Raw genomic sequence first — 27,604 nt, 5'->3', positions numbered from 1 at the left:
CGCCCAAAATATTTACCTGTAAATGTGGAAGATTTGCAGTTCCCTCTTCATTTTTGGAGCATCAGATTTCTTTCGCAAACGGAAACTGCTTCTCCCCTCTTCCCTCTCCCCAAACCCTATTCTCGCATCGGAAAACCGCCTTTTTCTCTTCCCTCAAAACAATAATCTGTTAGCCATTTGGAAACTGATTGCCGGAAAACCACTTTACAGTGTAAAATACCGCTTGCTTTGAACTAGCTGAGCAAAACTACCTTTTATTTGTTTAAAGAGACCACAAAATCTGTTGAAAATCTCTTTTCTTTGTTGCATGCTCTGAAAATCTTCTGCTTTGAAGTGTGTAATACTTTGAATCATCTAGTTCTTGCCTCCTCAAATTGCCTTGTGTTCGATTTATTGTCTATTCTCGACCACAAAAAACACTCTTTTTGAGATTCCAGCTGCCTAAAACCACCTTTCATCAGTGTAAAATCGGTTTCAAACTAGAGATCTGATTCCAGCAGTTACAGAATCGATTTTGTGGTTCATTTTTTACGGATCTCATTATTAGCTTCGAGATCTCTTCTTTTTTTCTGTTCATGGAGAAAGGAAACTGTGTTTTGAGACAAAAACAAGTAGGCAAGGGATCTTGCCGCGGAAGCTAGAACTCTCTCTTCAAATTACTGATTTTTTCCCCCTTCAGTTCATGAGATTTGCAAACTAGAAATGGATCTGCAACTTAAAGACACGCTTAGAAATCTCTGTTGCAACAATGGATGGTCTTATGCCGTTCTCTGGCGTGTTAAATGCCCTGATTCCATGTAAGATTGAGCTGCATTTGTGTTTTTTCCCTTTTTCTATGATTCTGTTTGTTGATAGTTAGTGATAGTTTTTGGCTTGTTCTGTTGTCATGTTTTTTTAACAGATTTGTTTTTTCTTCTTCTTTATTGATTTTGTTTTCTTCTTTTTACCATGATTTGGTGGAGAGAGTGGTTGAGAATTCTAAAACATGTTTTTTTTTTTTTTTTGTCGTATTTTACTTCTTATTTGGCTGATGATACTGATGTTTTGGGTAGGTGGGGTTTAACCACAAAACTATGGTTTGTAGTTTAATCAGCAGTTCTACTCTGCAGTATCTTACTTCAAGTGTTGTTCTGTTTTTCATTTTGTTAAGAATCTTTGACCTCATCTTCTTGTTGCTACTCATTTATTTTTGTGGTATCTTTGCACATTTTGATATCACCTGTATCTTTTTTAAGTGAAACCTTTAACCTGTACACACACATATAATGTATATTTACCTATTGAATAACATGTATTTATATGTATAGTTACCTATCTGTTATCATGGGGACATCACATTTTTTATGGTGAGCATCAGAAGTATAATTTTCTGCATCAGGTCATATCCATTTATTTTGAGTTAGTTTTGAAAAGCTTAATTTTACCATGGCAGAGAAGGCCTGCCCTATTTTTATTAATGGCATAGGTAATGGTTTGAGTGTAACTAGGAATTGGATTTTATGCTTGTATGTGAAGGTTTTTCCTGCTGATCTGGAGTGATGTTCTGTATACCAGGTTGCTAATTTCGGAAGATGCTTATTATGAAGAGCAATTTGGGATGGTCATTGATAAGATGCTTCATCAGGTTCATGTGATGGGAGAGGGGTAGGTTACCGCTTCAGCTTGGTGATGGCTTTATTGGATTTAGCTCTTTACCATTCTAGATTTTTTTTTTGGAAGGGTTTATGCACAAATAAGTATGTAATATTGATACATATATATAGTAGAATCATAAATTTCACACTCATTATCTGCCAAATAATATCATCTCTTACAAACGAAGTCTTGTAGTAGGATCATAAATTATGTACCTAATTTTATCGTCTCTTACCCAAGAAGTCTCGAGTTAACAGGGCCTATGCCTTTTGATAATCATTTTTGTCTTGAGTTCATTATTAACACTGATTTTTTTCGGATGTGTTTTTTATATTCATTGTCTTCTAGATAATCATGTTTCTAACTCTTCTGTTCTGTAGATGATGCTTGTGAAGGCATATGCATGTGCTTCATGATTGATAGAATAATATTAGAAGTAATACCTCACCAGGCTAATTTTATCATGTTATTTTTATTAGAATCATTGGACAAGTTGCTTTTACGGGGAAGCATCGCTGGATTTTCTCAGATATTTGCTATGGAGAGTTGAGTCCAATAGGGCCTTTTGACAATCAAGCTGCATTCCAGGTACTTCAATAGTGACTGCTCATGTGTTCTCCCTATGTGATATTGGGTAGACTTTGGTGTCACTAGTAATGCAGTTGATCTGGTGGAAATGAGAGATGCTAAGCTTCATTTCAAAAAGAAAAAGAAAAAAAAGTGATGCTAAGCTTATTATACGCCTATTTGGCTGAATTCATAATGTTTTTCATTTCTTTCCCCAACTATTTATATACTGCCTTTATTCAGTTTTTTGAAAATATCATCATTGCCTTTTGATGACTTCTTTTTCGTGTTGGAAGCATTGGGAGTACACACATTGATTTGGTTTTATCCACTTGTGGACTTTTCTTTATCTTGTAACAGGATACAGCTGAGTCGTGCCATCAATTTTCGGCTGGAATAAAGGTCTGTGCTTATTCCTTGGATCATTTTTCTTGGTTTGATGCATGACATCTTTACCACATAGCTATTCAATTCGATATTTGAGCCTCAACGTTTGGTTTCGAATATCCTTCTACCACTATTTGTCACATTACATTTTGCATTCAAGTTGTATGACCTGGCTTCTGATCACTGGTCTCCATTTTGCAGACAATTGCGATCATTCCTGTATCATCGCAAGGCGTGATTCAGTTTGGTTCCAATCAGAAGGTTAGTATTAGGAAATGCATGAACCTCACTGCTTATAAATAAGCTCATATAGAGCTATTCCATGAACTTTCTCATACATTTAAAACTTGTTACTGTTCTCCGGTTTAGAATGTGTATGATTCTTTCACCTTCAGTTGTCAATGCAAGCGGTTTGGAATGCAATTATGCAGATAAAATTATGATTTTGAGTGAACTATACTTGACAGTATATTGGAGAGTAATATTGTTAGCTAATTGATTTCAAACATGGTATTCTTAATCTTTAATATGCCATGGTCTTTCTACCATTTTATAGTAACCTTTTAATGTTTGTTGTTTAAATCATGTAAGTATACACCACTTACAAATATGTTGTAAGAGAGGTCCGAAGTGATGATTTGGTTAGCATGTAAGTATTACTTATGTGTTGGCAAATATCATTTCGGAAATCTATGATCTTTGCTTGACTGTTCGCCCGGAGTCCATTCATATGTAGCGGCCAGCAAATGATCAAGCGGAAGCTATCGTAAGGAGGTGAAAAGGAAGCGGTGACGATTTATGCCTCTAAATGAAGGCTGTTTTTTTTTTTTTTTGTGTGAGGTTGGGTTGGTGTAAGATAGGCGGATAGGGATGTTTGGGGGGGTGCCACTTAATAGCTTTGTGGGATGTCTTGTCCCCATTGGATGTATTATGGCCGCTGTTTCATTACTGTAGTGTGAGAATTACCTGGGCATTTAGACCGTCTTATGTCCCCAGTATTTGTTTGCTTTAATTCTAAAGATGGTGTGAGGATTTTAGTTTCATACAAGTAGAACTGTACGGGTACTTCATGCATACAAGCATATTGAATTTCTTTTCAATCAATGTCTTTTATTGAGTTCACATGCATACAGTTTCAGGTCGGGGTTTCATTGCAAGAGAATTTCCTTAACTGTATATCCTTTTCTAAGGACGGAAATATTTAATTGGATTTCTATTGTATTGGCTTTAGCTTCATGTTTGGTATACTCCAAGCATGCAACATGTAAACTGTATGTCTCTGAGGAATTACTGGTATATTTTACATTTCTGGGCCACGATTCTGTATATAGGATGTTGTGTTTGTTTCCTATGCTTTCTACATGTCTATGAGGACATTGTGGATGTGGAGATATCATGGAAGTAGTCCTTATGATCACTTCAAGTAAATTTGGAGATCATGTCGTTGATTGAATTGAAATGGATAACCAAATAATATAACTCACAATTTCTCTCAACTCTCAACAACTTGGTTTATTTATCATCATGTATGTTCGAGAAAATCCTTACAACTAAGACTACAGTGATTCTCAAGTTATTTAGGTTACTTCTTACTTTTTTATATTTATTTATTCACAATTGTTCGTCTTTATTGGTTCACAAAGATTCTATATCAATTTAAATATTTTTGAGGGATACTATAGTTCTCATTGCGACTTATTTTTTGATGGTTACCTGTTTCTAGTACAGATTGTAGAGAGGTTGGAGTTTGTAGGTCACATTCGAAGTTTGTTTCGGCACCTGGAAAGTAGACCTGAGCCTTTCCTATATGGAACTGAACAGAGAGTTTTTAATAGTGAAATTTACGATCCACGTGGGACTTTTGCTTCTGTCATTTCATCTATCAATACTTGTTCCAATCATGTCAACGTCAAACCCTTGCCTGACAAAAGCTACAAAGAGCTTCCTTTAAGTTCAGGGTTGAACCATGGATGCCTGCAGCCTCAGACATTTGCTGTGCCACTATTCTCTAGTTCGACTCATGCAGACAAATATTCTAGTGGCTTACTTCAGGAAGGGAATCGGGATGTCTCTGCTTTGACACCAGGGGAGCAACAGCTGATGTCGGGAATTGGGACTGAAGGGCTTCCAAATATGTTCCCCCCAAGTTCACGTACCATTGGTCCTTGTGGGAACAAATTTCCAAATTTTCAAGGGGACTCGATCTTAACTCCATTATACCTCACATCTCAATCGCTGGATATAACTTATGCAATAACTAACACAAGGTATGGGGCAGGCAAGATGGTGGATAACCAGAATCCTTCATTATTTAATGTTAGTGATGGTGAACCATCTACTTGTAAATCATATTCTAGGGGGGCTTGTTTTGTTCCACAACTTCCAAAAGAATCACCTAGCTTTCAGATGCTACCTGGGGAGTTTAGGCCAGTAAATACTACATTGGCCCTTCCTAATCCAAACCCAGAAAATAATTTGACCCAGCGGACTGCTCCTCAACTAGAACAGGTGAATAATGGCATGGACATGCCACCAAATGGTGATCTGTTACAAGCTCTAGGTTTTGCCCCATTGCCATCCAGTTTTGTTGGATGTGATGTTACTAGCAGTGCCCTGGTCAATGATGTGGCTAGGCCTTTCCATAATCCTATCAGCTGTAGCATAAAATCTCTTGGTGCAATTTGTGATGGGAAAGAGAATTCTTTGAATGCACCCGAGCAACTGCCTACAGTTGATGGCTTCTTTGACAGTTTGGGTCTGGATCTTAGACAGAGCCAGGGCAAGGAATCTTGGGATGACATTATATTGCCAGTTGGGAGTGGTAACCACTCGAACTTGAGTAACAGTGTTTCAGAGTGCATCTCAGAGTTGGATATGGGTTCTCTAACTGGTAACGAGAATGGGTTCCTCTCGGGACTTGAACTTGAACAGCTATTAGACGCTTTTGTTAGTAATGTTAGCTCTGTTACTAATCTTAATTCGGATGATCAATCATCCACAACTACAATCAGAAGACCAGGAAGTACCTCAGAGTACAGTAATCAAGTACAGTTAACAGGTCTTTCTTGCTTGAGTGGGACTACGGATGCTTTGCTGCCTCCATGTAATTCAGAGAAGACTAGGCTTAGATCTGAAAAGAACATGCTCTCCAAATCCCTGGTCAGTTCATGGTTTGATGACAGCTATAGTATCAATGCTGAGAGTGCTATTACTGTGCAGCCGAAGAGGACTGATGAACAGACAAAAGTCACTAGGAAAAGAGCTAGACCTGGGGAAAGCACTCGGCCAAGACCAAAAGATCGTCAGCAGATCCAGGACCGAGTGAAAGAGTTACGAGAGATTGTACCTAATGGTGTAAAGGTACTTGCTCTAGCTCTTGATTTAATGCTTGCTTAGGTTATTGAATGGGAATTAATATTTTTTTTGGATTTATTGAATGAAACAGTGTAGCATTGATTCTCTGTTGGACCGCACCATCAAACATATGCTCTTCTTGCAAGGTGTGACAAAATATGCGGACAAACTTAAACAAGTTGATGAGCCAAAGGTGAGAAAAGTGTCAGCAATTTACTTCTCTTTTATCTTTAAAAACATTTTCAATGAATATTTAATCAGTTATGGTTGAGGTTTGGTCTAATGCAACTTGTTTAACGTATGATTGTATAGATGGTTGGCAAGGAGAGTGCTGGGGTCATAAAAGACAACTCAAATGGAAATATTGGTGGTGCTACCTGGGCATATGAAGTTGGGGGTCAAAACGTGGTTTGTCCAATTATAGTTGAGGACCTCAACCCCCCTGGGCAGATGCTTGTTGAGGTAAAATTTGTTTCCATACAAGCCAACATGTTTACAAGAAAGTATGACCCTTGTTTTGTTGCTTAAAGAACTCCCAAATATCCATCGTATTGAAATCTGTCTGGTCTCCTCTATCACAGATGCTCTGTCAAGAACAGGGATTCTTTCTCGAACTAGCAGACATAATTCGAGGATTTGGCCTCACTATCTTGAAAGGAGTATTGGAAGTTAGAGATGATAAGATCTGGGCACGGTTTGTGGTCGAGGTAAAATCTCCAAAGACTTGATTTTTTATGCAGAATCCTACTTGTGCTTGTTTTCTTTCATTTTATCAGAATCACAAGTGCTGTTAATTCTTCTCCAGGCAAACAGGGATGTTACGCGGATGGATATATTCCTTTCTCTAGTTCAATTTCTACATCAAAAGCAATGAGTAGTATCAGTGCCAGGCCTTTAAGCTGTCAGCCGACGAAGGTTATTGATAGTGTGGTTCCTGTATTTGCCGATTATCAACAAGCTCCTATGCCACTTCCAATCAGTTTACCTGATAGGTTGCAGTGATTGGTGACAGAGATCTGGTCTGGTACTTCCATGAGTGGGCGAAATGTTGAATGCCTGCCATGACTGGTAGTCCAGATTCCGAGCTCGAACGGCCCGTGTCAAGCTTTCAGATGATGCAAGTCTCTCTCTCTCTCTCTCTGACAAAGTGGGGATGTACATAGTCTCAGTTGTGTTTGAAAATGGTTCATGTGGATGAGAGAAACAGGTGGGAGACATGGATTTGGTTTAGGGAAATATTTCCAAAGGAATTGCTGGGGCTTTTCTTTTGAGCAGTTTCCCAAGAGAGGGAGATGGATAATGGATATCTGTGTGGGAACTGAAGGAGAGGAAATGGGGTCTGTAATTGTGTCACTGCAATTGAGGGAGGCTGTGATCTTGGAAAGGTGTAGGTAGTGTTGTGAAAATGGATGTTTGCTCATATGGGGTAAAAAGAACGGGAAATAGAGAGATATACATGGAGGATGTGGAGCTTGTTGTGGTTTTGTTCTTTTGATAACTTGTTTACAGGAAAAGCCGGTGGTGTTTACCTAATTCTACTCAGATTTGTTCTTAATAGTTCTACTTTTTAATGTTATAAATATAGTGAACCTCTCCATCTCTCCCATCTTTTAATGAACACAGACATTCATGAGACATTCAAGGCGTATCGTTAAGATAGACAGATAAGAACTTGTTATCATTTCTAGCAAAACAAAAGTTGGGATTGTTGTCTTGTTTCACGCAAGTGGAGAAGAGGTCATTTTCTAACCTAATGGCCAATGGGATTAGGAAATAGAGGGAGACTGAATTCGGACGCTTTTTATAAAACCATGGGATTTCTCTCTGGGTTTCCTAGTTAGACTAGGAGAGTGAGAGATAGACTTAGGTTTATGAGACCTAAATTAAACAAGATACTGTTGTACATCATCACAAGTGAGTGAAGAAGAAAGAGAACCGGTGGGAAGTGATTGTGGTTTCGTTTGGTCACTGGGTGTCTTTGGTTGGAATTTTCAAGCTGTGAAGATTGAGCGTTTGAGAATTGGCTTAAAAGATTGGCGATTATCTTCTTCTAATCTCTTGTGCTTGTTACCCATAGAAGGGAAGATATTTTCTTCTCTTAGATGTAAGCAATCTTGATGAACTATATGAACTTGTGTCTTCACTCTTGTCATTGGCGTCCTTTTTGTCTGGTGCTCTCACCGGCTCCATGCCATCTTGGCAACCAGGGAGACCAGCTTACCCAATTGCCTATTTTGATTTCTTCAATTTTAAAATGACCAAGGAATCAATGAAATAATATTTTTTTCTCACGTTTCTACATCTCTCCTTCGATTCGATCACTTGCTCCCCTGCCCGCCATGAACCTCTTTGTATGCATATATCTTTATTCTCATCACTTTTGCCAAGTGGTTTTCTGCTTTCATACTGTGAGGATTTCTACTCCTACAAGAAGAAGGTAGTGTTTCTTTTCATCCAAATATCTATGTACATGGATATATGTTTTTGATATCCTACGAAATAAGTAGTCCTATTTGTGATGTGGTGCAATACTTAACATCAATCCAGTCACAAGACCTTACCCCTCTTTTGTTTTGTTTGATTCGAGGGATAAGGTCTTTTGAGTTCTTACTTTGTCATGTCCACAATCTGGCATCCCGCATCCCAAAGAGTAACTAGGACCAATTCAATCATGTTTTTTTTCCCAGAGCCTCTGGTAGCACAGTCGTGACAGCGACAAAAGTCTTCGTGCCTTGTTGCCACTAAAATCTGGACTGATTCCCAGATCATAGTCCGCCCCGTTGAGTTGGCTATGGAGGAATGACCTGCGAACATAGAAATACGTTGGAAAGAGGGCAGGAATTGAACTCTAGGGGACTCTATGAAGATTTGGGATTAGTCCAATAACTGTATCCTCCTCAATACAGACCACAATATGATTCAATTAGAAACGTATCATGTACAAGAAAAAAAACAAGATAAACCAACCCCCCCCCCTCTATATTAGAGTACAAGGCATTATTGCATTCTCAAGCATTCTTTGGGTAAGTATTCACAATGGAGAAGAGAAGAGAAGGGAGGGGGGGCAAGATTTTAAATGGCTGGTAAAGCAAAGCAAAGAGTAAGTAAAATTCCTATTTGGATGCAAAGTTGACCGGTGGAGAGAAGAAGAGATAGAGAGAGAAAGTTAGAGCGAGAGGAAGGAAGGAGGATTACCTATCTCTTCCTTTTTTAGGTTTTTCATATGAAAGAGATATAGAGAGAAAGTTGACCCCCGCGGGGGGGAGGGGGGGGGGGGGGGGGGGGGGCGCAAGATTTTAAATGGCTGGTAAAGCAGAGCAAAGAGTAAGTAAAATTCCTATTTGGATGCAAAGTTGACCCGTGGAGACGAGAGAGAGAGAGAGAGAGAGGATTACCGAAAAGTCTCTTCCTTTTTTAGATTTTTCATATGGAAAGAGAAGTGATGGTGCGTCACTGGATGCATTAATTGCACCTTTTTCTTGTCTAGTAAGGATTTGAGTGTTACTAGTGTAAGTATACCACAAGTAAAGCAAAAAGTGTTTTTTTTTTGCTCGAGAGTACCTTTAATTTGGCATCCAAATATAGCCTTCATGGAATCTTGCTTGATCGCAATTTTCCTATTTGTTTCCAAGTTTATCCGGCTAAGGTTGCTTGCAGTTTCTAAGGTTTCGGTAGTGAAATTATCCTTCTGTCGCTGCTGCATTTAAGACTCATTGCCACGTGTCAGCATCCCATTGGTTGGTGAATTTTATCCCAACATGCCCAAATCCAAACTCTCCACTAAATTCAGAAACAACAAGTATGTTCAACTAGAACAAGCGTTGAGTGCAACCTAAGAGTACCGATAAATTGTTGAGCAAAGTTGGACAAGAGACTTTAGGCTGGATGAGCTTGCTTACACTGAACAGCCAGTTGGATCTAGCATACTTTAACAACAGCTAGGCCTGTAAATTGACATTTGAAAATCCGATTACCGTCCGCATCCGAATCCGTTTAAAGTGAATAATATCCGAATCTGTTTCAAGCGGATATTATCTGAATCCGTTTATGAGATATTCGGCTTTTAGCGGATACGAATTTGGTAAATGGTACATCCGATTCGTTTAACATCTGAATCCGAGAAGTACATCCGTTTATCCCGAATATCCGGATCCGAATCCGTATCTGTATCCGAATATCCTGAATATCCGTATATCCGAATCTGTATCCGGAATCATTTTATTTATATTTATTATTAATAATGTCATCAAATAAGATTCATATTTTTGCCTGAGGAACACCTCAAATATAATTAGATTTACATTTTTGCCATCGATGTATATATATATATATATATATATATATATATATATATATATATATATATATATATATATATAGAGAGAGAGAGAGAGAGAGAGAGAGAGAATAGAGTTCCTAAGGTGTCACCTCATATAGCTTATATAAGGTGGCGCTTAAAAACATAAGGGGGCCACTTTGTTTGGATGATCCAAAGCATTCATTTGATAGGCCCTCACATAGATAGGGTGTGCCCAAAAAATCAACTTCATAGGATCATCCTAACCCTTCCATTTGTGGAGGTTGAAATGGATGGGTATAGACCTCCATAAATCTGCCCATTTTTAACCTATATAAATGGAAGGGTTATGATAATCCTATGGACCTGATTTTTTGTAGGCACCATATCCATCTAAGGGCCTTTCAAATGAGTGGTTTGGATCGCCCTAAAAATGTGGGCCTCTTTTGTTTTGTGAGCGCCACCTCATATAAGCTATATGAGGTGACACCTTAGGAACTCTATTCTCATATATATATATATATATATGAGGAAAATGATTGTGAGCTTGAAGCTCATATAGCTTATATGAGCTTGAGGGCCCAAACACATGGGTCCCACATTTTTTGTGGTGATCCAAACCATTCATTTGCAAGGCCCCATCATAGATAGGGTGTGTACCAAAAATCAGCTCCATTGGATCATCCTAACCCCTCCAAAAGCGGAGGGGGGAAATGGGCAGATTTGTGGCAAACGGTGTTTGTCCATTTTGCCGTCCACTTTTGGATGGGTTAGGATGATCCTATGGAGCTGATTTTTTGTACACACCCTATCTATGTAAAGGCCTTTCAAATGAATGCTTTGGATCATCCTAACAATGTGGGCCCACATGTGTTTGGGCCCTCAAGCTCATATAAGCTATATGAGCTTCAAGCTCACAATCATTTTCCTCTATATATATATATATATATATATATAAGGAAAGTGTTGGTGAGCTTAACCGCCCAATCACATTGGATCCTACTTTGTTAGGATGATCCAAAGCATTCATTTGAAAGGCCCTTACATAGATGGGGTGTGTACCAAAAATCAGCTCCATAGGATCATCCTAACCCATCCATTTGTGGAGGTCAAAATGGACAGACATTATTTGTCCACAAATCTGCCTATTTTTGTCCTCCACAACTGGAGGGGTTAGGATGATCCTATGGAGCTGATTTTTGGTACACACCCTATCTATGATAGGGCCTTACAAATGAATGGTTTGGATCACCACAGAAAATGTGGGACCCATGTGATTGGGGCGCTTAAGCTCACCATAAGCTTGGTGAGCTTAAGGTCACCAACACTTTCCTCTCTCTCTCTCTCTATATATATATATATATATATATATATATATATATATATATATATATATATATATATATATATATAGAGAGAGAGGAAAATGATTGTGAGCTTGAAGCTCATATAGCTTATATGAGCTTGAGGGCCCAAACACATGTGGGCCCACATTGTTAGGATGATCCAAAGCATTCATTTGAAAGGCCTTTACATAGATAGGGTGTGTATAAAAAATCAGCTCCATAGGATCATCCTAACCCATCCAAAAGTTGAGGGCAAAATGGACAGACACCGTTTGCTACAAATCTGCCCATTTTTCCCCTCCACTTATGGAGTGGTTAGGATGATCCAATGGAGCTGATTTTTTGTACACACCCTATCTATGATGGGGCCTTGCAAATGAATGGTTTGGATCACCACAAAAAATGTGGGACCCATGTGTTTGGGCCCTCAAGCTCATATAAGCTATATGAGCTTCAAGCTCACAATCATTTTCCTCATATATATAGAGGATATATATATATGAGGAAACTGTTGGTGAGCTTAAGCTCACCAAACTTATGGTGAGCTAGCTTGCCCAATCACATGGGGGCCCACTTTGTTAGGATGATCCAAACCATTCATTTGAAAGTCCCTTACATAGATGGGGGGTGTACCAAAAATCAGCTCCATAGGATCATCCTAACCCCTCCATTTGTGGAGGACAAAAATGGACAGACACAAATCTGCCCCATTTTTGTCCTCCACAAATGGAGGGGTTAGGATGATCCTATGGAGCTGATTTTTGGTACACCCCTATCTATGATAAGGCCTTGCAAATGAATGGTTTGGATCACTCCCCAAAATGTGGGACCCATGTGATTGGGCAAGCTAGCTCACCATAAGTTTGGTGAGCTTAAGCTCACCAACAGTTTCCTTTATATATATATATATATATATATATATATATATATATATATATATATATATATGAGGAAAGTGAAGCTACACCGCCGGTGTAGCTAACTTAGCTACACCGCCGGCTTAAAATACAATGGGCCCACATTGTTTTGGTGATCCAAACCATTCATTTGATTGGCCCTCACATAGATAGGGTGTCCACCAAAAATCAGCTCTATAGGATCATCCCAACCCTTCAAACTGTAGAGGCAAAAATGGACAAATTTGTGAAGGTTTTTACACGTTCATTTTTGCCTCCACAAATCGTAGGGTTGGGATGATCCTATGGAGCTGATTTTTGGTGGACACCCTATCTATGTGAGGGCCAATCAAATGAATGGTTTGGATCACCAAAACAATGTGGGCCCATTGTATTTTAAGCCGGCGGTGTAGCTAAGTTAGCTACACCGGTAGTGTAGCTTCACTTTCCTCTCTCTCTCTCTCTCTCTATATAAATATATATATAAATATATATATATATATATAAATATATATATATATATATATATATATATATATATATATATATATATATATATATATATCCATAGATCATCCCAACCCTTCAAACTGTGGAGGCAAAAATGGACAAATTTGTGAAGGTTTTTACACGTTCATTTTTGCCTCCACAAATCGTAGGGTTGGGATGATCCTATGGAGCTGATTTTTGGTGGACACCCTATCTATGTGAGGGCCAATCAAATGAATGGTTTAGATCACCAAAACAATGTGGGCCCATTGTATTTTAAGCCGGCGGTGGGTGTAGCTTCACTTTCCTCTATATATATATATATATATATATATATATATATATATATATATATATATATATATAGATATAGAGGAAAGTGTTGGTGACCTTAAGCTCACCAAGCTTATGGTGCATTTAAGCGCCCAATCACATGTGGCCCTACTTTGTTAGGATGATCCAAACCATTCATTTGAAAGGCCCTTACATAGATGGGGGGTGTACCAAAAATCAGCTCCATAGAATCATCCTAACCAATCCATTTTTGGAGAATCATCCTAACCCATCAACAAATCTGCCCAGTTTTGTCCTCCACAAATGGAGGAGTTAGGATGATCCTAAGGAGCTGATTTTTGGTACACTCCCTATCTACGATAATACCTTGCAAATGAATGGTTTGGATCACCACATAAAATATGGGACCTATGTGATTGGGCGCTTAAGCGCACCATAAGCTTGGTGAGCTTAAGCGCACCAACAGTTTCCTCATACATATATATATATATATATATATATATATGCATTTTAATATTTATTTAATATAACTCCCTAGTTTGCAAAATAATTGGTAAATAGTCCTTAAGAATCACATAATATCCAATGAGTCCAGTTTTATTAAAATAGTTGCTAAGAAGTCCCTTTAACAAATGTGACGAGTGTTTTTCCTTTCCAAACTCTTCTACAAAATTACAAGTTTATAACAATCCAAACAGGAAGTTAACTTTAGATAGAAGCAATTTTCTTGGAAGTAATTCTGATAGAAATAATTTTCTTAGAAATAAATCCAAAATAACTACAATAGAAACAATTTTTGTGAAAATTATTTTCTCTTCACATTCTAGAGGGAAATTAAATAAATATGGTTACTTGGAGGGCTAATTATTTAATTTATTTCTATCTAAAGTTAACTAGCTTGGCCCTGTTGGATTGTTGTAAACTTGTAACTTTGTGGAAAAGTGTATAAAGAAAATATAAAATGAGCTTTTATATGGTGTAAGCCCGTAGTTTTCAAAAAGTACTGTACGGACCACATCTAGGATGATCCAAACCTTACATGTGATGGAACACAACATAAATAGGTTGTTCCCCCAAATTTAGGATGATGTAAGCCCTTTGATCTATGAAGGTTTCCATAATAAAGTGAGCCTTTACAGTCCCGTAAATACTGGAAGATCGTGTTTCTCCGGCTAGTGTTATATGGTGTAAGCCTTTATAGTCCTATATTTTCTATAAGTACTGTACGAACCACAACATAGGATGATCCAAACCGTCCGTGTGATGGGACACAAGGTAAATAGGTTGTTCCCCAAAAATCATTTCGATAGGATGATCCTATAGATCGGAGGGCTTGGATCACCATATGGAAATATTTTTGTATACATAATACATGTAACACAATGTTGTTATGTTTACATATGTATAAAAGGATAAATTATATGGTGTAAGGGCTTACAACAATAAGGCCTTTGTACGATGGAAGTACCATCCTTGATGTCTAATCCAACAACAGCTCCTCAAAAAGTGAGCTGTTGTTGGATCAAATATCAAGGGCGGTACCCCTGCTGTATTATTGTAAAACCCTTACACCATATAAAATCTCGTATAAAAGAAAGAATTTATTCTTCCCTCTCTCATTTGCTAAGACCCACTTCCCTATTGTAGACACCTCATTTTGACCTGACCCCAAATTCCCAAAATCAAATAAAATTCTGAAATCGAATCGAGTCCCTAAATTTTCAAAAACCTAATTCTGAATGCAAAAGAACCCGAAAAGTCAAAAATTCCCTCGTTTGCAAAACATTCTTGAAAATCCAGATAGCCTAGATGTTCCTTGGACCCTACTTGTACCCTTTGTTTGAAAGCCCTAAGCTTCCCTTGCATTTTCCCAAAATTTAAAAAATTAAGAAATACACCTGAGCTTTTGGTATCGACACTCCTTTATTTGCACCCATAAGGCCCTAAGTTTCAAATGATTTACCATAACCTTATGTTGATATTTTCGCCAACTCGCTCCGTCTTTTAGTGTGAGAAAAGCTGCTAGGAGAATGTAGCCATTCTTAAGATCATTCTTGCAAAATTTCAAATAGAAAGGATGAGCTGAGTTTGTGCCATTATCAAAACTGGGTTTGGGCCAAAATCAGTTCCTAAATGAGAGAGAAAGGAGGGTGAATTTGGAAAACATGGGTATGCTGATATCAACATTTGTTTCATTTGAAGAGACATGCTAGGTTTGTGTAATAATTAACATGGGAAATGAGTTGGTGCAACAATCAAAATATGGTTGTGCTGATATCACTTTGAAAGGAAATGTATTTCTCCCCCTATTCTTATCTGGACTACCCATTTTGCAAATAGCCATGTTGAACACATTTAAATGGGCTATCCTTGGAAGAATGAGGGTGTGAATTTAACTCCGTTTGGATGCCAGAATTATTTTGGTTCTTGGGACTTTTGTGGAACAAAAAACTTCCTAAGAGATTGGTGGGAAAAAAAACTGTCTGGAAGTATCCCGGTAAAATAAAAATCCCATGTTTGGTTGACCGGACTATGGTAGGAAAAAAAAATCCCTGTAAAATAAAAATCCCTGCTTTGTTTGGTTGCTTGAACTGTTGGGAAGAAAAAAGTTCTTCTTTTGGTTCCTCGGATTTCGTGCGGGATTATTTTGGTTCCTGGTTTTTTTTTTTTTTCAACTTTGGGTTTCGTGCGGGGGTTATTTTGGTTCGTGGGATTTTTTTTGGCCACTGTATAACTAGCAACCAAACGTGGGTGCTGCGGAAATTCCACAAAAGTCCCAGGAACCAGAAAAAAATTCTGGCATCCAAACGGAGTTGGGCATTTGAGCGGTGGGAGCCTCTTCATTTCTCTGCTCCCAACAGAAAGCTAAGAGAGAGAGAGAGAAGGTGTGGCCTTCTCCGGCAACTCCGATCACCGTCGGCCATCGCATTCCTCACCCCCAGATCTGTCACCATCGGCCTCAACCTCCACCAACTTTTCCCCACAGCCACCTTCTTCCCTATTACCTCTACCATCAAAACCCTCTTCTCAGACCCCATCTATTCAGCCACCTCTTCGATCTACTCCGCCACCATCAGATTCGTGCCTTTCCTCCACCATTTTCACCTTGATCCACCAACAGATCCCACTTCCATTAACCCAAATCCTTCAGACCCTCTTAAGCCCTTGCATTCCACCACTTAATCGACCACTCTATTCAGCCCAAGCCAGCACTCAGTTCAGTAAAACCCGGAATCCGGCAACAACCCCGCAAAATCCAAACCTCTTCACGGCCCTCCTCTACCTCACCATCATCGGACCCTCTTTTTCTAACCATTTACCTCTACGGCAATATGGCAACCCTCATTGTTCACGTCCATTTTCTCTCCTAAATCCGATCACAATCATCTCTGTTTTGGACAAAGTGTTGAGCTGCAATTAACCCTAGCCCAACTTGAGATAGCATTCACTCAACCCAAACCTGAGCTTACGGTCGAGGTTAACCTGACCCGGTCGAGGATTCTCAACCCTAACCCAACTCATCTCTTGTGTTCTTTTGATTCCATTTCCCCCGGTTTTCCGAGGAAACACCGGTTTTTTTCCGCGGAAACCTCGTTTTTGTGTGTTCTTTTAGTTTCTGCCTAAACTTTTTGAAATTACGTGGAAAAGAAAAATAAATACGTGAAAAATACCTTTCCCCGACTTTGATCGAGGTTCGTTTCGGAGCACTAATATCGGAAACACCTCTTTTCCTTCACCTTCCCCCGACTCTTGCTGTGCGTAAAAAACAAACAGGCGACTTCGTCTTCAACCTCCGAACGCTTGTCTCCACGCATCCTCGTCATCTCCACCCTCTCCAAGCTTCTTACCAGGTACGAATCTCTCTCTCTATTTCTCTTCTTTCTTCTCAATGTTTTTTTTTTCCCTTTTTTCATCTTCTAAAATCTCAGAAAATAGGGTTTATAAAAACCTGAACTAGGGATTGTTCTTCTTGTGTCTTTTATTGGGTTGATTTTGTGGTTCTCATGCTCTGATGGGTTTTCATATAACTCTTTGATTCGATCGGTTTCTTCAATACCCATTTGTGGATTGTTGCTGTTTGTGGATTGTAGGGTTTATCATTTTCGTTTTTAGAGTGGGTTTCGGGTATCATTTTCGTTTTTAGGGTTGGGGTTTCTGTGAACAGAGTAGTGGGTTTTTATGGGTGAGATTCTCGGGTCACGATTTCGTGTTTAGGGTTTTGAGTATCTTTTTCGCGTTTAATGCTCAACAGTAATTGTAAGCAAATAGATATATTTTTGTTGTTGTCAATTTTTGGGAGAAATTTGCTATTGTGTTTCTCATCTCTGAAATTTGGTGAGATTCTTGGGTTTTTGTTATTGTTATTGTTAACTCATGATTAATGTTTTAATTGGGTTTTGACCGTTCATGTTTTAATTGTTATTGTTAACTCATGATTTGTTTTCAGTACTATCTACTTGTTGTTAGATGGACGATAGGAGACTTAGAACCGAGGATGGTCGCCCCATAAAGTGGGCAAAGTGTGGCAACTCTATATTTGTGACAATTTGATTGGCATTGTTATTGTTCAACTTCTGTTTGTCATGGTTTTCTTATTTTGATCGACTTCAGAGGGTTGGACCCATTTATATTAGACTAGATTCTATGTTGGCATCATTCTGCATATCAGTTTGTCACAGTTTCTATTTAACAGGTTTCTATTGAGTTTTCCTGCAACGAAACACATATTTCTGTAGTTTCTGTGAGGTTTCTGTGCAACGAAACGCTCATCTGACAGGTTTCTTTTCCTTCACTTTCCTTTCTGCCACATCAGTTTACTTCCCTTCACTTCCCTTTCCTTTCCTTTCCCGACGAGAGAACAGAAATCTCTCAACCCTTACCCAATCCAACTAACCTGCTTTTTCCAAATCAGGTTGGGTTGATTTTGGTTAAATACAAAAAAAACAGGACAAAATTTGAGGACGGAGGTGGGGTCACGTGCCCAAGGCCTCAACCCTAACCGAACCTGAAATTAAATCGGGTTGGCTTTTCCCAACCCAACCCCAAAACGGGTTGAACCATCGGGCGTAAGTAGCTTGTACTCCCTCAACATTTACTCCCATAGCAGGGGAATTATGCGCATCTTCTAGTAAGTCTTTAAACGGGAACTTTCTCTCCCACCCTGGAAATATCATTCTCTTGCTCTCTCGGAGGTTCCCTATCTGGTAAGTCTACAGTCTACCCAACCTTCTTATTGCTATGTTTTCTAAAATTACATATTTGAAGAACAATCAAACATCCCCAACAGTTCAAATTAGGTTATTCGCAAATAACCAGAGTTCCTCCAAACCAGTCAAGCACAGTTTTTGTTAATCCCCAGTTTTATGCTCATTACAGATTGCTTTTTGCAGTTTTAATTAATTGAAGATTTGCATTATATATAAATTTAGATCAAACACGCTCTTAGCTGTTTGGATACATGAATTTTATAATCCAGGATTTTAGGATCTAAAACCTGGATTTTACAATCATGAAAATGTACAATCTAGGTTTTAGCTTATAAAATCGAGGTTTTAGCTTGTAAAATCCCAGATTCTACAATCCTGGATAATAAAATTCTTGTATCCAGACAGAATGAATTGAAGCTTAGATTTGCACACTCTGAAATTCTAGTAAACTTTAACAGGATTGCAAGACTCCACCATTTTGAAAATTCAAGGAATGTGTTCCTGGTGACCTAAAAATTCCATGTTGAAGAGGTAGCCTTTATTTTTAATCGTCAAGTTGTTGAGGATGGTGGAGACTGTGGTGACATCAGAGAAATCCTCACCGTTCCTTGTGACACAAGAGACCAGAATAATCTGTCATGTGTAAGTTCTCCTGATCTTCCAATCTTTCTTTTTTGTTTTTGAATGGTTATCTTCCAATATTTCATCATTTTCTTCTCCTATTGGTTCTTGATTTAAATGAGGTCAAAAACTGTTTGGTTAATGTCTTGTTTTTGTAATTGATTCTTCGTTTGAGACCTTAAGGAATGTAAGGGTGCAAACACTTTTCACTTTACCAGAGGCTGTTCTACCAGCTATCAAGTTGATGCTTCTTGTTTGATGTTATGCATATTAGAAAGAGAACAATGACACTACAGGAGAATTCAACTTTGCACTCTCCCACTTCTTAGGCACATGAATGTTGGAAATTGACATCCTTTCTTTAGAGGATGTAGGTAGTACTTGCTTCTAGCAGCTTTAGATTGCAAGTTTCATCCCAGCTTACATATCAAATTAACAAATAAATAAAGAGATACAGGCATGGGAATTGACAGCTGTTGCTGAAGCATCTTTGGAAACTTTTGCACTTGAATTTTGAACCAGATTAGGGATTGTTGAAACTTGTCATTGGACAAACCAACAAATGGTGACATTGTAAAGCAAAAATGTTGAATGGAATTCACACTGGTATCACATGGCCAGATGTAACTATACCACCCTAAGATCCGCTACTATAAGATGTATTGTTGTGAGAGCATATGAGCTCCACAAGGAGAACCATGAGGAAGTAGGGAGTGGGGAGAAGGGTTTCTTACTTTATTGTAGACGAGAGAATATATGGATGTATCTCCTTTGCTTTCTTAGCCAAAAGAAACCACTCAACCCGAAGAGACCAAACTATCCTGTTTACATGACTTACTCATGCTTATATTTACAGCTATTGCAAATGATAGTATAATGGCAACTGTTATATTTCATTTATTTAATTAATAATCTTCTAGAAGCTTCTTCTGCATACCTCACAAGCAACATCACTAAGCTCTCACACATTAATAGGCATACTCTTTCTGCTTTTTTTTTTCTTGCATAGGTGCCCCTTGATGCTTTCCCCCCTTGATACCTTAGGCCCCTAGAGTAAAAAATATCCTTTAAATATAACATATGATTAAGTATTTAAACCCAGATCTAGGGTATTTCATTAGGACAGGAGGATATTGGATGACCTGATATCTCTTCAGAAACTTCGCGCCTTGTTTCTGTGGGAAAGCGGTCGGATACCTGATAGTCCTAGAGACTTCACTCGTCGCCTCTAGGTCAGGAAGAGATTGGATGACCTTATATCCCTTCAGAAAATTCCCGCCTCGTTTCTGTGGGAAAGCGGTCGGATACCTGATAGTCCTGGAGACTTCACTCTTTGCGTCTAGGTCAGGAAGAGATTGGATGACCTGATATCCCTTAAGAAACTTTGCGCCTCGTTTCTATGAAAATGGAATGTGCAACAGGTGAGAGAATTTGACATTAATAGAGGCTCGAGGGCATGGTGGTCGATTTGCCCGGTCAGGAGTGAGTTTTCATCCTTGATTCGGTTTAGGTTGGGAATGTATGGGGAGATTATATTTTGGGATGATGTGTGGTTGGCTTGAGTTAGTCTCTATCATGCTTACCCAAGAATTTGTAGTTCATCTAGGGAGAAAGGATCTCGTGTTGTGGATTGTTATGAGAGAGTGGAGAGTAGGTTCATGTGGTGATGACAATTTAGGCGTAACCTTAAAGAGGATGAGATTGAGTTCATAGTCTCCTTGTTGGGTGTCCTGGAGAACGTGCATGTGTCAACTACCATTCGGATTCTAGATTTAGAGTCTAGATCCTCGAGGGGCCGTACAAAATTATGGTGAACATGCACTTGTATATACTCCTCTATATAAATTTTGGATTGTTCTATCTCACTGTGATTGTTGTCATTCATCAACCAATTTGTTCCCTGTACGTATTTTTGAGCAAATGTATTTATTATTGTTTATTTCTTGCAGATGCCAGAAGCAATTCTCACAATACACTTGCCCTCGATGCAATTCTCGGTACTGTTCCCTTCAGTGCTACAAGGTTAGTTGATATGTCTAGTAAAGAGCAGTTATGGAGAGTTGGAATCAATGATACCATTATGATTGTGTTGTTAAACCTTGGTGTTTGTCAGTTTGTGGACTATCTCATATCACTTAGGACATCATCATAATTGATTTAATCTTTCAGTTAACCTTCTTGGTTTTCTACTTTTCTTATTATATGATCATACCACCAGTTAATAGATTTTAGAGTTCTAAAATGTTTCCCATCAGTTTTTTTTCTTAGATTATTTCATTTCCATTTTGGGTTCTTATTTGGTTGGTTTTTCGAAATGTGTGCTTGCACGCTTGTCTGATAAGAGTAGCTCAGCAATTTCATTAATAATCTCATGGGTAGTTCATGTAAATTAATCAACTACTTATGTATTCAAATATTAGCAGTGAAAATTATCATCAGTATTACTGTAGTACTATTATTTGTAGAAGGTTTTTGGCGTTTACTATTTGTTTATTTATTTGTTTCCAACAGACGCACAGCATTCGCTGTACTGAATCTTTCATGCGGGAAAATGTTATGGAGGAGCTTCGGCAAATGCTACCAGAAGATGAAACAAAACAAAAAATGATTGACATACTCAAACGATTCCACTCAGAAGAAGAGATGGATTCTGTTGATGAAGATGGTAGGTTATCTGAACTAAAATTTGTACTTGGAGTTTTTGTCCATTTTATTTAAAGTGGAAACATTTTATAAAACTTCTGGTATCTTGACAACTGTCTGGAGAATCTTGGAGACTTTTCTTGTAGTTACTTTATTATGTTTTTTTTTTTTCAATCCATTGTTTTTTTATTTTTTTGAATGGTCAAGAATTGCATTAATAAAAAACCGAGATGGTCCAATAGAAATACAAAGACGAGAATAAACATAAAAGACAACAGATAAGCACAAGAAATAGAAGAGCCAAAACAATATGAAGCTCAAGGTGGAAGGAAATCATAATACTCCAAAGCCTCCGACTGAACTTCTCTCCTAGCTAGATTATCCGCCACCCCATTTGCTGATCTTCTAACATGGAAACAAATCATCGAGGAACGTACAATATCATGTATCTCATTGAGCAAACCACCATGGACAAACTTGAGTACCACACAACCAACGGATCACATTAAATCTTTGTTGATTAAATCTTTTATACATTGGCAGGGTGATGCTGTGTTAGCCAGAAACTTATTTTGATTAAATAAATGCCAGTTATCGGATATGAAAGTGCCGTTGAACATGTTACTGGATGGATGATTTAATGAAATCTTTTACCATAAAAAAAAACATGTTACTGGATGAGGTCAGCCAGAAGATAGTGTAATGCAGAAAAAAAAATGATGACATGCCACTTCTAATTTCTATTTTTTTAAAGATAATAATTTATTAATAAAAATAAAAGGGTCTCATGGGGGGCAGAGGATGCCCCTTACAAAAACCACTTCTTATCTTCTGATTAATTAATTGCTCAATCATTTCAAGAACTTGTATAGACACATCCATTTAAAAAAAAGGAACTTGTATAGTCATACCCTCCATGAGAAGTTGATGTACTAACATCCAATTAGATTGCTTGCTCTTTCGCCTTCTAGATGCATTCACTGTCAAGTGTCAGGTAATATCATAACTCATTTTCTAAACTGTTATCAGAAGTCACTCTCCTGTCTGAGCAGTACAGTTGAAGTGCCTGGTTGTAGGGACTATCCAACTTACCGACTTGATATCTTTGATCCGTTTTCTTGTATAGTCCATTGAAGAAGTATGCATTTATGGTCTTAATACAAGAGTATTTAGTATTGTTTTTGATTGTTAGTGGTTAAAAGAACTTCTGTGAGGTCGACCACTAGTTGCCGGACTTCTCTAGGAAAAGAATTAAAGATTTGAACTCAATGTAATAAATACAATGTTACATTGCAGAGGCAATACTCTTCTAACTCATCAGATGATGACTTAAGAGTGACCAAGATCAAAGAGATAATTGTTGTAATAAGGCACGGTGGAATATGGATGCATTCATTTTGTTACTGTAGATGTGCTTCATGCTAGCGCCACTTGTTTGTAAGCTTGAGCAGCTTTTTTTCCGACTATAAATTTGAGTGCATAACTTTTAAGCATTTGAATAAAGATGCTTGAACATTGTGGGAATAATTTATTCTTTTCTGTTTCCGACAGAAGAAGAGAAAACATATTGAATATAATTTATTCTTTTATGTTTCAGTAAATACCACAATTCACACATAATTCATATAAATATTTATAATTAATACATATAAATATGCATGGGAAGTGGTTGGAGAACAACCTAGAGGGAATACATTAGATTCTAGACTTTATTACATTTTGAGATGTGGTCGATGTTTGAAGGTTAGATTTTATTCTTAAATGAATGATGATTTATGCTTTGGAATGAAGCACATCTAGATGTTTTTTCTTAAATGAGGCTTGTAACTTTCCCCAAAAAAAAAGAAAAAAGCTTGAGGCTTATGCCTCATAACCTAAGAGGGCTAAACGCCTCACTTCACACTTGCTCTAGAAGTGGATTTCCAAAAGAAGAATTAACAATTATAAATGAGCTAGAGAAGTCAATGGTCATGCACTTCTCTTAATTTTTGAAATGGAAAGAACTGAACTTTTGCTGTCTAGTCTCTGGAAGAATAGAACTGTGGGTCGGGAGCTGTGTTTAGTTAATGAAAGATGTGGGTAAAGTTTGGTCTGAGGACCATATAGAAACAAGTTTTTTTTTTTTTTTGAAAAAATGAAAAATACTGATTTTGAGAACAAAATTCTGTGAGATTTATTCCATTAACTTCTTTGGACTAAAGACATGATTACATCAATGAAGATAAATATTTGGTGGGTCCTTGGTCCTAGACAAAAACATGCAAATGCACATTATACACAACTGTCCTGATTTCTTGTACCATATCTAAAGTGATTTCCATCAATGTTGTGTGAGATCAATCAAAGTATATAATTAACTTGGTACTAAGCTGTTACTGTGGCTATACTTTACCGCAGGAAAGAGAGACCACACCTATTGTTTCTCAAAAAGTATAAAAATGAAGAAATAAAAGAACGATGAAATAATGTACCCATTGCGATGTGTGAGTATAGCGGTTACGGTATAGGATGGATCAGTGTTTGTGATCCCTTGAATGGCAAGAAATGATTCCACTCAAAAAAATATTTCTTGATGTTGAGTACTTTCTATTATTTTGATGGATGTTTCTGTTCTCAGTTCTTTCATCCCATTTATCCATCTCAAAACACATTCATTTACTTGGAAGTTTTGTGTATGAAAGAAATTTATGGTACTGCTACTTCTGTATCATAGGCTAAAAACGGATCTCGCCTGGAAACATTGTTGGTTTTTGGTCATTGCTGAATCTAGTTATTTGTTATTGATTTTTTTTTTCTGCAGATTCCATGCTATCTGAGGAGACTATTCAGAAGTTTTTGTCTGGTACGTTACAGTTCTTTTCTTGGATTATACAGGAATTCAAATTGTGGGCATCCTTCGTTCATCCTGACATAATCATGATGTTGATTATCGTGATGAGATAACTAGGAAAGATCGTTTATACAAATAAGGAATTTCTAACCAAGCTAACAAACAAAGATATAATCCAAGGAAAGGTAATGTTAGCAATTGGAAACATCATGAAAGAAAGATCTATTTTATATATTAGTTCCTTATTGTATTTCATATAACTAATCTTAGATATCATACTCCAAAATGGTGGCAGCCAAACTGCTGATTAATATGTCAGCAAAGGGAGGCTAGTATTTTTATTTTTATTTTTGAAAATTGACAAATATATTCATACCAGCAAAATTTACAATGGGGACCATCCACCAGTAGTCCCACCAGATTTACATAGTATGAATTGCCCAGGAGCATTCTCCTTGGCCCAAAAGAAAACCCCGTTACCCCTTGTATTACCCAATAGCCTCAATTGTATCGAATCCAACAAAAAGTGCCATATTGTGGGGCCCACCAAGTCAAGGTCATGACCGCCACGTCACACAGACTTCTCCACCACATTTCGATTTTCAAAAATCCCGCTTGAAAGCCCAGAGCTATTGTGCGCCCCTAACCGTGCATGATAGCCAACCACCCAACAACACCGTCGGATCTCCGGCGGCCTCCACCTCGTACCACCACCGGCGGGTCATCCTCCCCGCCAACGACCACCTCCTTCTCCATGGTCACCACCTCTAGCCCTCCTACATCTCCTCCACCAAAATTATCTCCGTCGGGGGGATCTCAGCCACCACCACCGTCATCAAGAAATCAGCAAACTCCATTGCCACTGGCCATCACGCCCATCCTCAGGTCACCACCCACACCACCCACGTTCTTGATTCCGAAGACCACAGCCTCCTACGGCCAAACCCATTAACCCTATTGCTAAATTCGGCGATCCACAGCCTCCTACGGCCAAACTCAGTAACCCTATTGCTAAATCCGGCGATCTACAGCCTCCCAGATCCCCTACGGCCTCCAAATTCGATAATCCACGGCCTCGCCCTGCCTATAGCCAGCCTTCCATGGCTCCAGGTCCAGCAACCCACGGCCTTCGGCAACCTCCACGGATTTCCTCGGCTCTAGATCCAGCTTCACGGCCTCCATGGCTTCAGATCCGGTTTCCATGGCTCCCTATCCAGCCTCCATGGCCCCATATTCTGCCTCCACAACCCTAGATCTAGCGACCACAAAAGAGCCATTATTTGCACCCTCTTGATATATTAAACTTCTTTAATTAGCTGTTGCAGCTCCTAGGGAATTGTAATAGCCACTAAGAAAACTTCAGAATTAAGTACAGGTTATGAATATCAATTCCCGAAATACTTTTTTGAGGTGGAAGAAAGGGGATATTGGGTTTAGTAATTTAGTTTTACTTGCAGATGCTATCATGTCACCATTTTGGTTCATCTAAACTCATTCTGCTTGTTCTGTAACCTATGCCAAATCCTATCTCAGTTGTGTGGTTTTTCAGGAAATCAAGTCAGTTTGGATGACCTTTCTCCTGAGGAAATGAAGCAATTCCAAAGAGCAGTGGCATCTGGAGAGTTAGGCAAAATGATTGAGCCGTGGAACCCATGGTGGTTGAAGCCCTCTGCAAGAACTATCTCCCTCAGTCACAAAGGAACACAACTTGTCAGTCCATTTCTTGATGGGCAAGAAATGGCACAATTGAGCGAAATCCCACCTGGGCCTGCATCTCCTCCACAGCCTGTTAGCAAGCTCATTTCCACAGAGCCCTCACCACTTTTGTCTTTTCACTTGATCGACATTGTATATAGTTACTGTTTTACCCTTCGTCTATATAACGGGGATTGGCAATCTGATGCCTTGGGTGCAGCCATAGTGGCACTTAGCATGTCATCTGTCTTGGGCGAAGGTCCCCAGCCAGAGACCGTGGCAGAGGCTCTGGTTGGTTGCTTGGAACGGACGTGCTCACCTACTTACAAACACGCAGGTGGCTTGCGATTTGGGTTGGGTCTTATTGATGATACTGTGAGCCTTTTTTCTCTAGGAGGAGCTGCTTTGGTTTGCTTGCTTTGTGATCTACAGAGGTTGTTACAAAGTGGAGAAAGGGAGCTCAAGTCTGATAAACAGAGGAAAGTCAAGAAGGGCGAAAGAAGTAAACTTAGGCTTGCAGATCGAAAAGTGTACTTTATGATGTGTTGGGCTTATGAGCAACCAGCTGATGTTTGGTCTTCATTGTCTGCAATTGTGGGTATTGAAAAAGCTTCTTTTGCGACATTGGAGCTTGGAGGTAAACCTGTGAAAATGGAAGGGGAGGGAGAATGTAAAGGCAAGGGTCTGATTGAAGAGGTTTAGTAAGTTCTTTGTGTATTATACACACAAGATAATGCTTCTGATTTGTCGTCATGAAATGCTAATATGATTTGGCAGATGGGAGAAGGGTTTGCTCTTAACAATATCAACTGATGCTCAGTGCAGTGTTTGTATCAGTTTACTGATCACCTAATCTTTGAAACACTAAGGTATGCCTGGTCTAAATCAACCTTATAACTAGTCTTGTTGTACTATATAAAGTAAATTTTATTTTATTATGGAGAATGGTTTATTTTTTGCAATTCAATTACACATTTGGGAAAAGTATTGACTTCATGTTTTAAAATTGAGTCATTTTATTAATATTTTGAAGTGGAAGTTATCCAAGTAATCAACCCAATGTATAAGAAACCTGACCCCACCCGACCAGAGATTGTGTCGGGTTTTTTCAAACTGAAAACCAATCCAACCCAAGACCCATGATTTTTTAACCGGGCTTAGGTGTTTTCGGGTAGGGTCGATGTTTCCTGATCTCGATGCGGGTGAAGTAAAACCCAACCCAACTTGCAACATTGTTTCCACCACATTTAGATGATTCTAAGCCATTGATCAATATCTTGATCATACCATCCAATGAATGTGAGGCCAAAGACGATGGACTAGAATAGTGGTGGCCCACTAGA

The 27,604-nt window shown here is 38.5% G+C and overlaps 2 protein-coding genes across 3 annotated transcripts; both read left to right on the top strand.

Annotated features, from left to right (window-relative positions):
• Positions 1 to 37: 37 nt before the first annotated feature.
• On the top strand, positions 38 to 7,580 carry LOC143888100 (transcription factor LHW-like). The gene is made up of 10 exons (XM_077392400.1): positions 38 to 797; positions 1,555 to 1,644; positions 2,115 to 2,223; positions 2,563 to 2,604; positions 2,791 to 2,850; positions 4,318 to 5,949; positions 6,035 to 6,136; positions 6,256 to 6,405; positions 6,525 to 6,650; positions 6,749 to 7,580. The coding sequence occupies exons 1-10, from the start codon at positions 703 to 705 to the stop codon at positions 6,815 to 6,817; spliced, it is 2,475 nt and encodes an 824-aa protein (XP_077248515.1). The 5' UTR covers positions 38 to 702; the 3' UTR covers positions 6,818 to 7,580.
• An 8,440-nt stretch (positions 7,581 to 16,020) lies between these two features.
• On the top strand, positions 16,021 to 27,245 carry LOC143888099 (HIT-type Zinc finger family protein). 2 transcript variants are annotated; one of them, XM_077392398.1, is made up of 6 exons: positions 16,021 to 17,116; positions 18,931 to 19,114; positions 21,043 to 21,115; positions 21,605 to 21,758; positions 24,537 to 24,578; positions 26,116 to 27,245. In XM_077392398.1, the coding sequence occupies exons 2-6, from the start codon at positions 19,038 to 19,040 to the stop codon at positions 26,961 to 26,963; spliced, it is 1,194 nt and encodes a 397-aa protein (XP_077248513.1). In that variant the 5' UTR covers positions 16,021 to 17,116; positions 18,931 to 19,037; the 3' UTR covers positions 26,964 to 27,245. The 2 variants fall into 2 exon arrangements, with proteins under 2 accessions (XP_077248513.1, XP_077248514.1); XM_077392399.1 differs by lacking the exon at positions 18,931 to 19,114.
• The last annotated feature ends 359 nt before the right edge of the window (positions 27,246 to 27,604 follow it).

Source organism: Tasmannia lanceolata, unplaced genomic scaffold (assembly GCF_043159265.1).
Source record: "Tasmannia lanceolata isolate RefF3 unplaced genomic scaffold, GAP_Taslan_0.1 ptg000012l, whole genome shotgun sequence".
In the NCBI taxonomy this organism is placed as follows: domain Eukaryota; kingdom Viridiplantae; phylum Streptophyta; class Magnoliopsida; order Canellales; family Winteraceae; genus Tasmannia; species Tasmannia lanceolata.
This window is presented reverse-complemented; position numbering and strand designations above follow the sequence as displayed.

Coding starts and splice junctions, on each gene's coding strand:
- LOC143888100 (XM_077392400.1), top strand. CDS start 703: ATGGATCTGCAACTTAAAGACACGCTTAGAAATCTCTGTTGCAACAAT. Junction 2,605..2,790: donor AATTTTCGGCTGGAATAAAG/GTCTGTGCTTAT, acceptor TCCATTTTGCAG/ACAATTGCGATCATTCCTGT. Junction 2,851..4,317: donor AGTTTGGTTCCAATCAGAAG/GTTAGTATTAGG, acceptor TTTCTAGTACAG/ATTGTAGAGAGGTTGGAGTT.
- LOC143888099 (XM_077392398.1), top strand. CDS start 19,038: ATGGTGGAGACTGTGGTGACATCAGAGAAATCCTCACCGTTCCTTGTG. Junction 19,115..21,042: donor ACCAGAATAATCTGTCATGT/GTAAGTTCTCCT, acceptor TATTTCTTGCAG/ATGCCAGAAGCAATTCTCAC. Junction 24,579..26,115: donor TATTCAGAAGTTTTTGTCTG/GTACGTTACAGT, acceptor GTGGTTTTTCAG/GAAATCAAGTCAGTTTGGAT.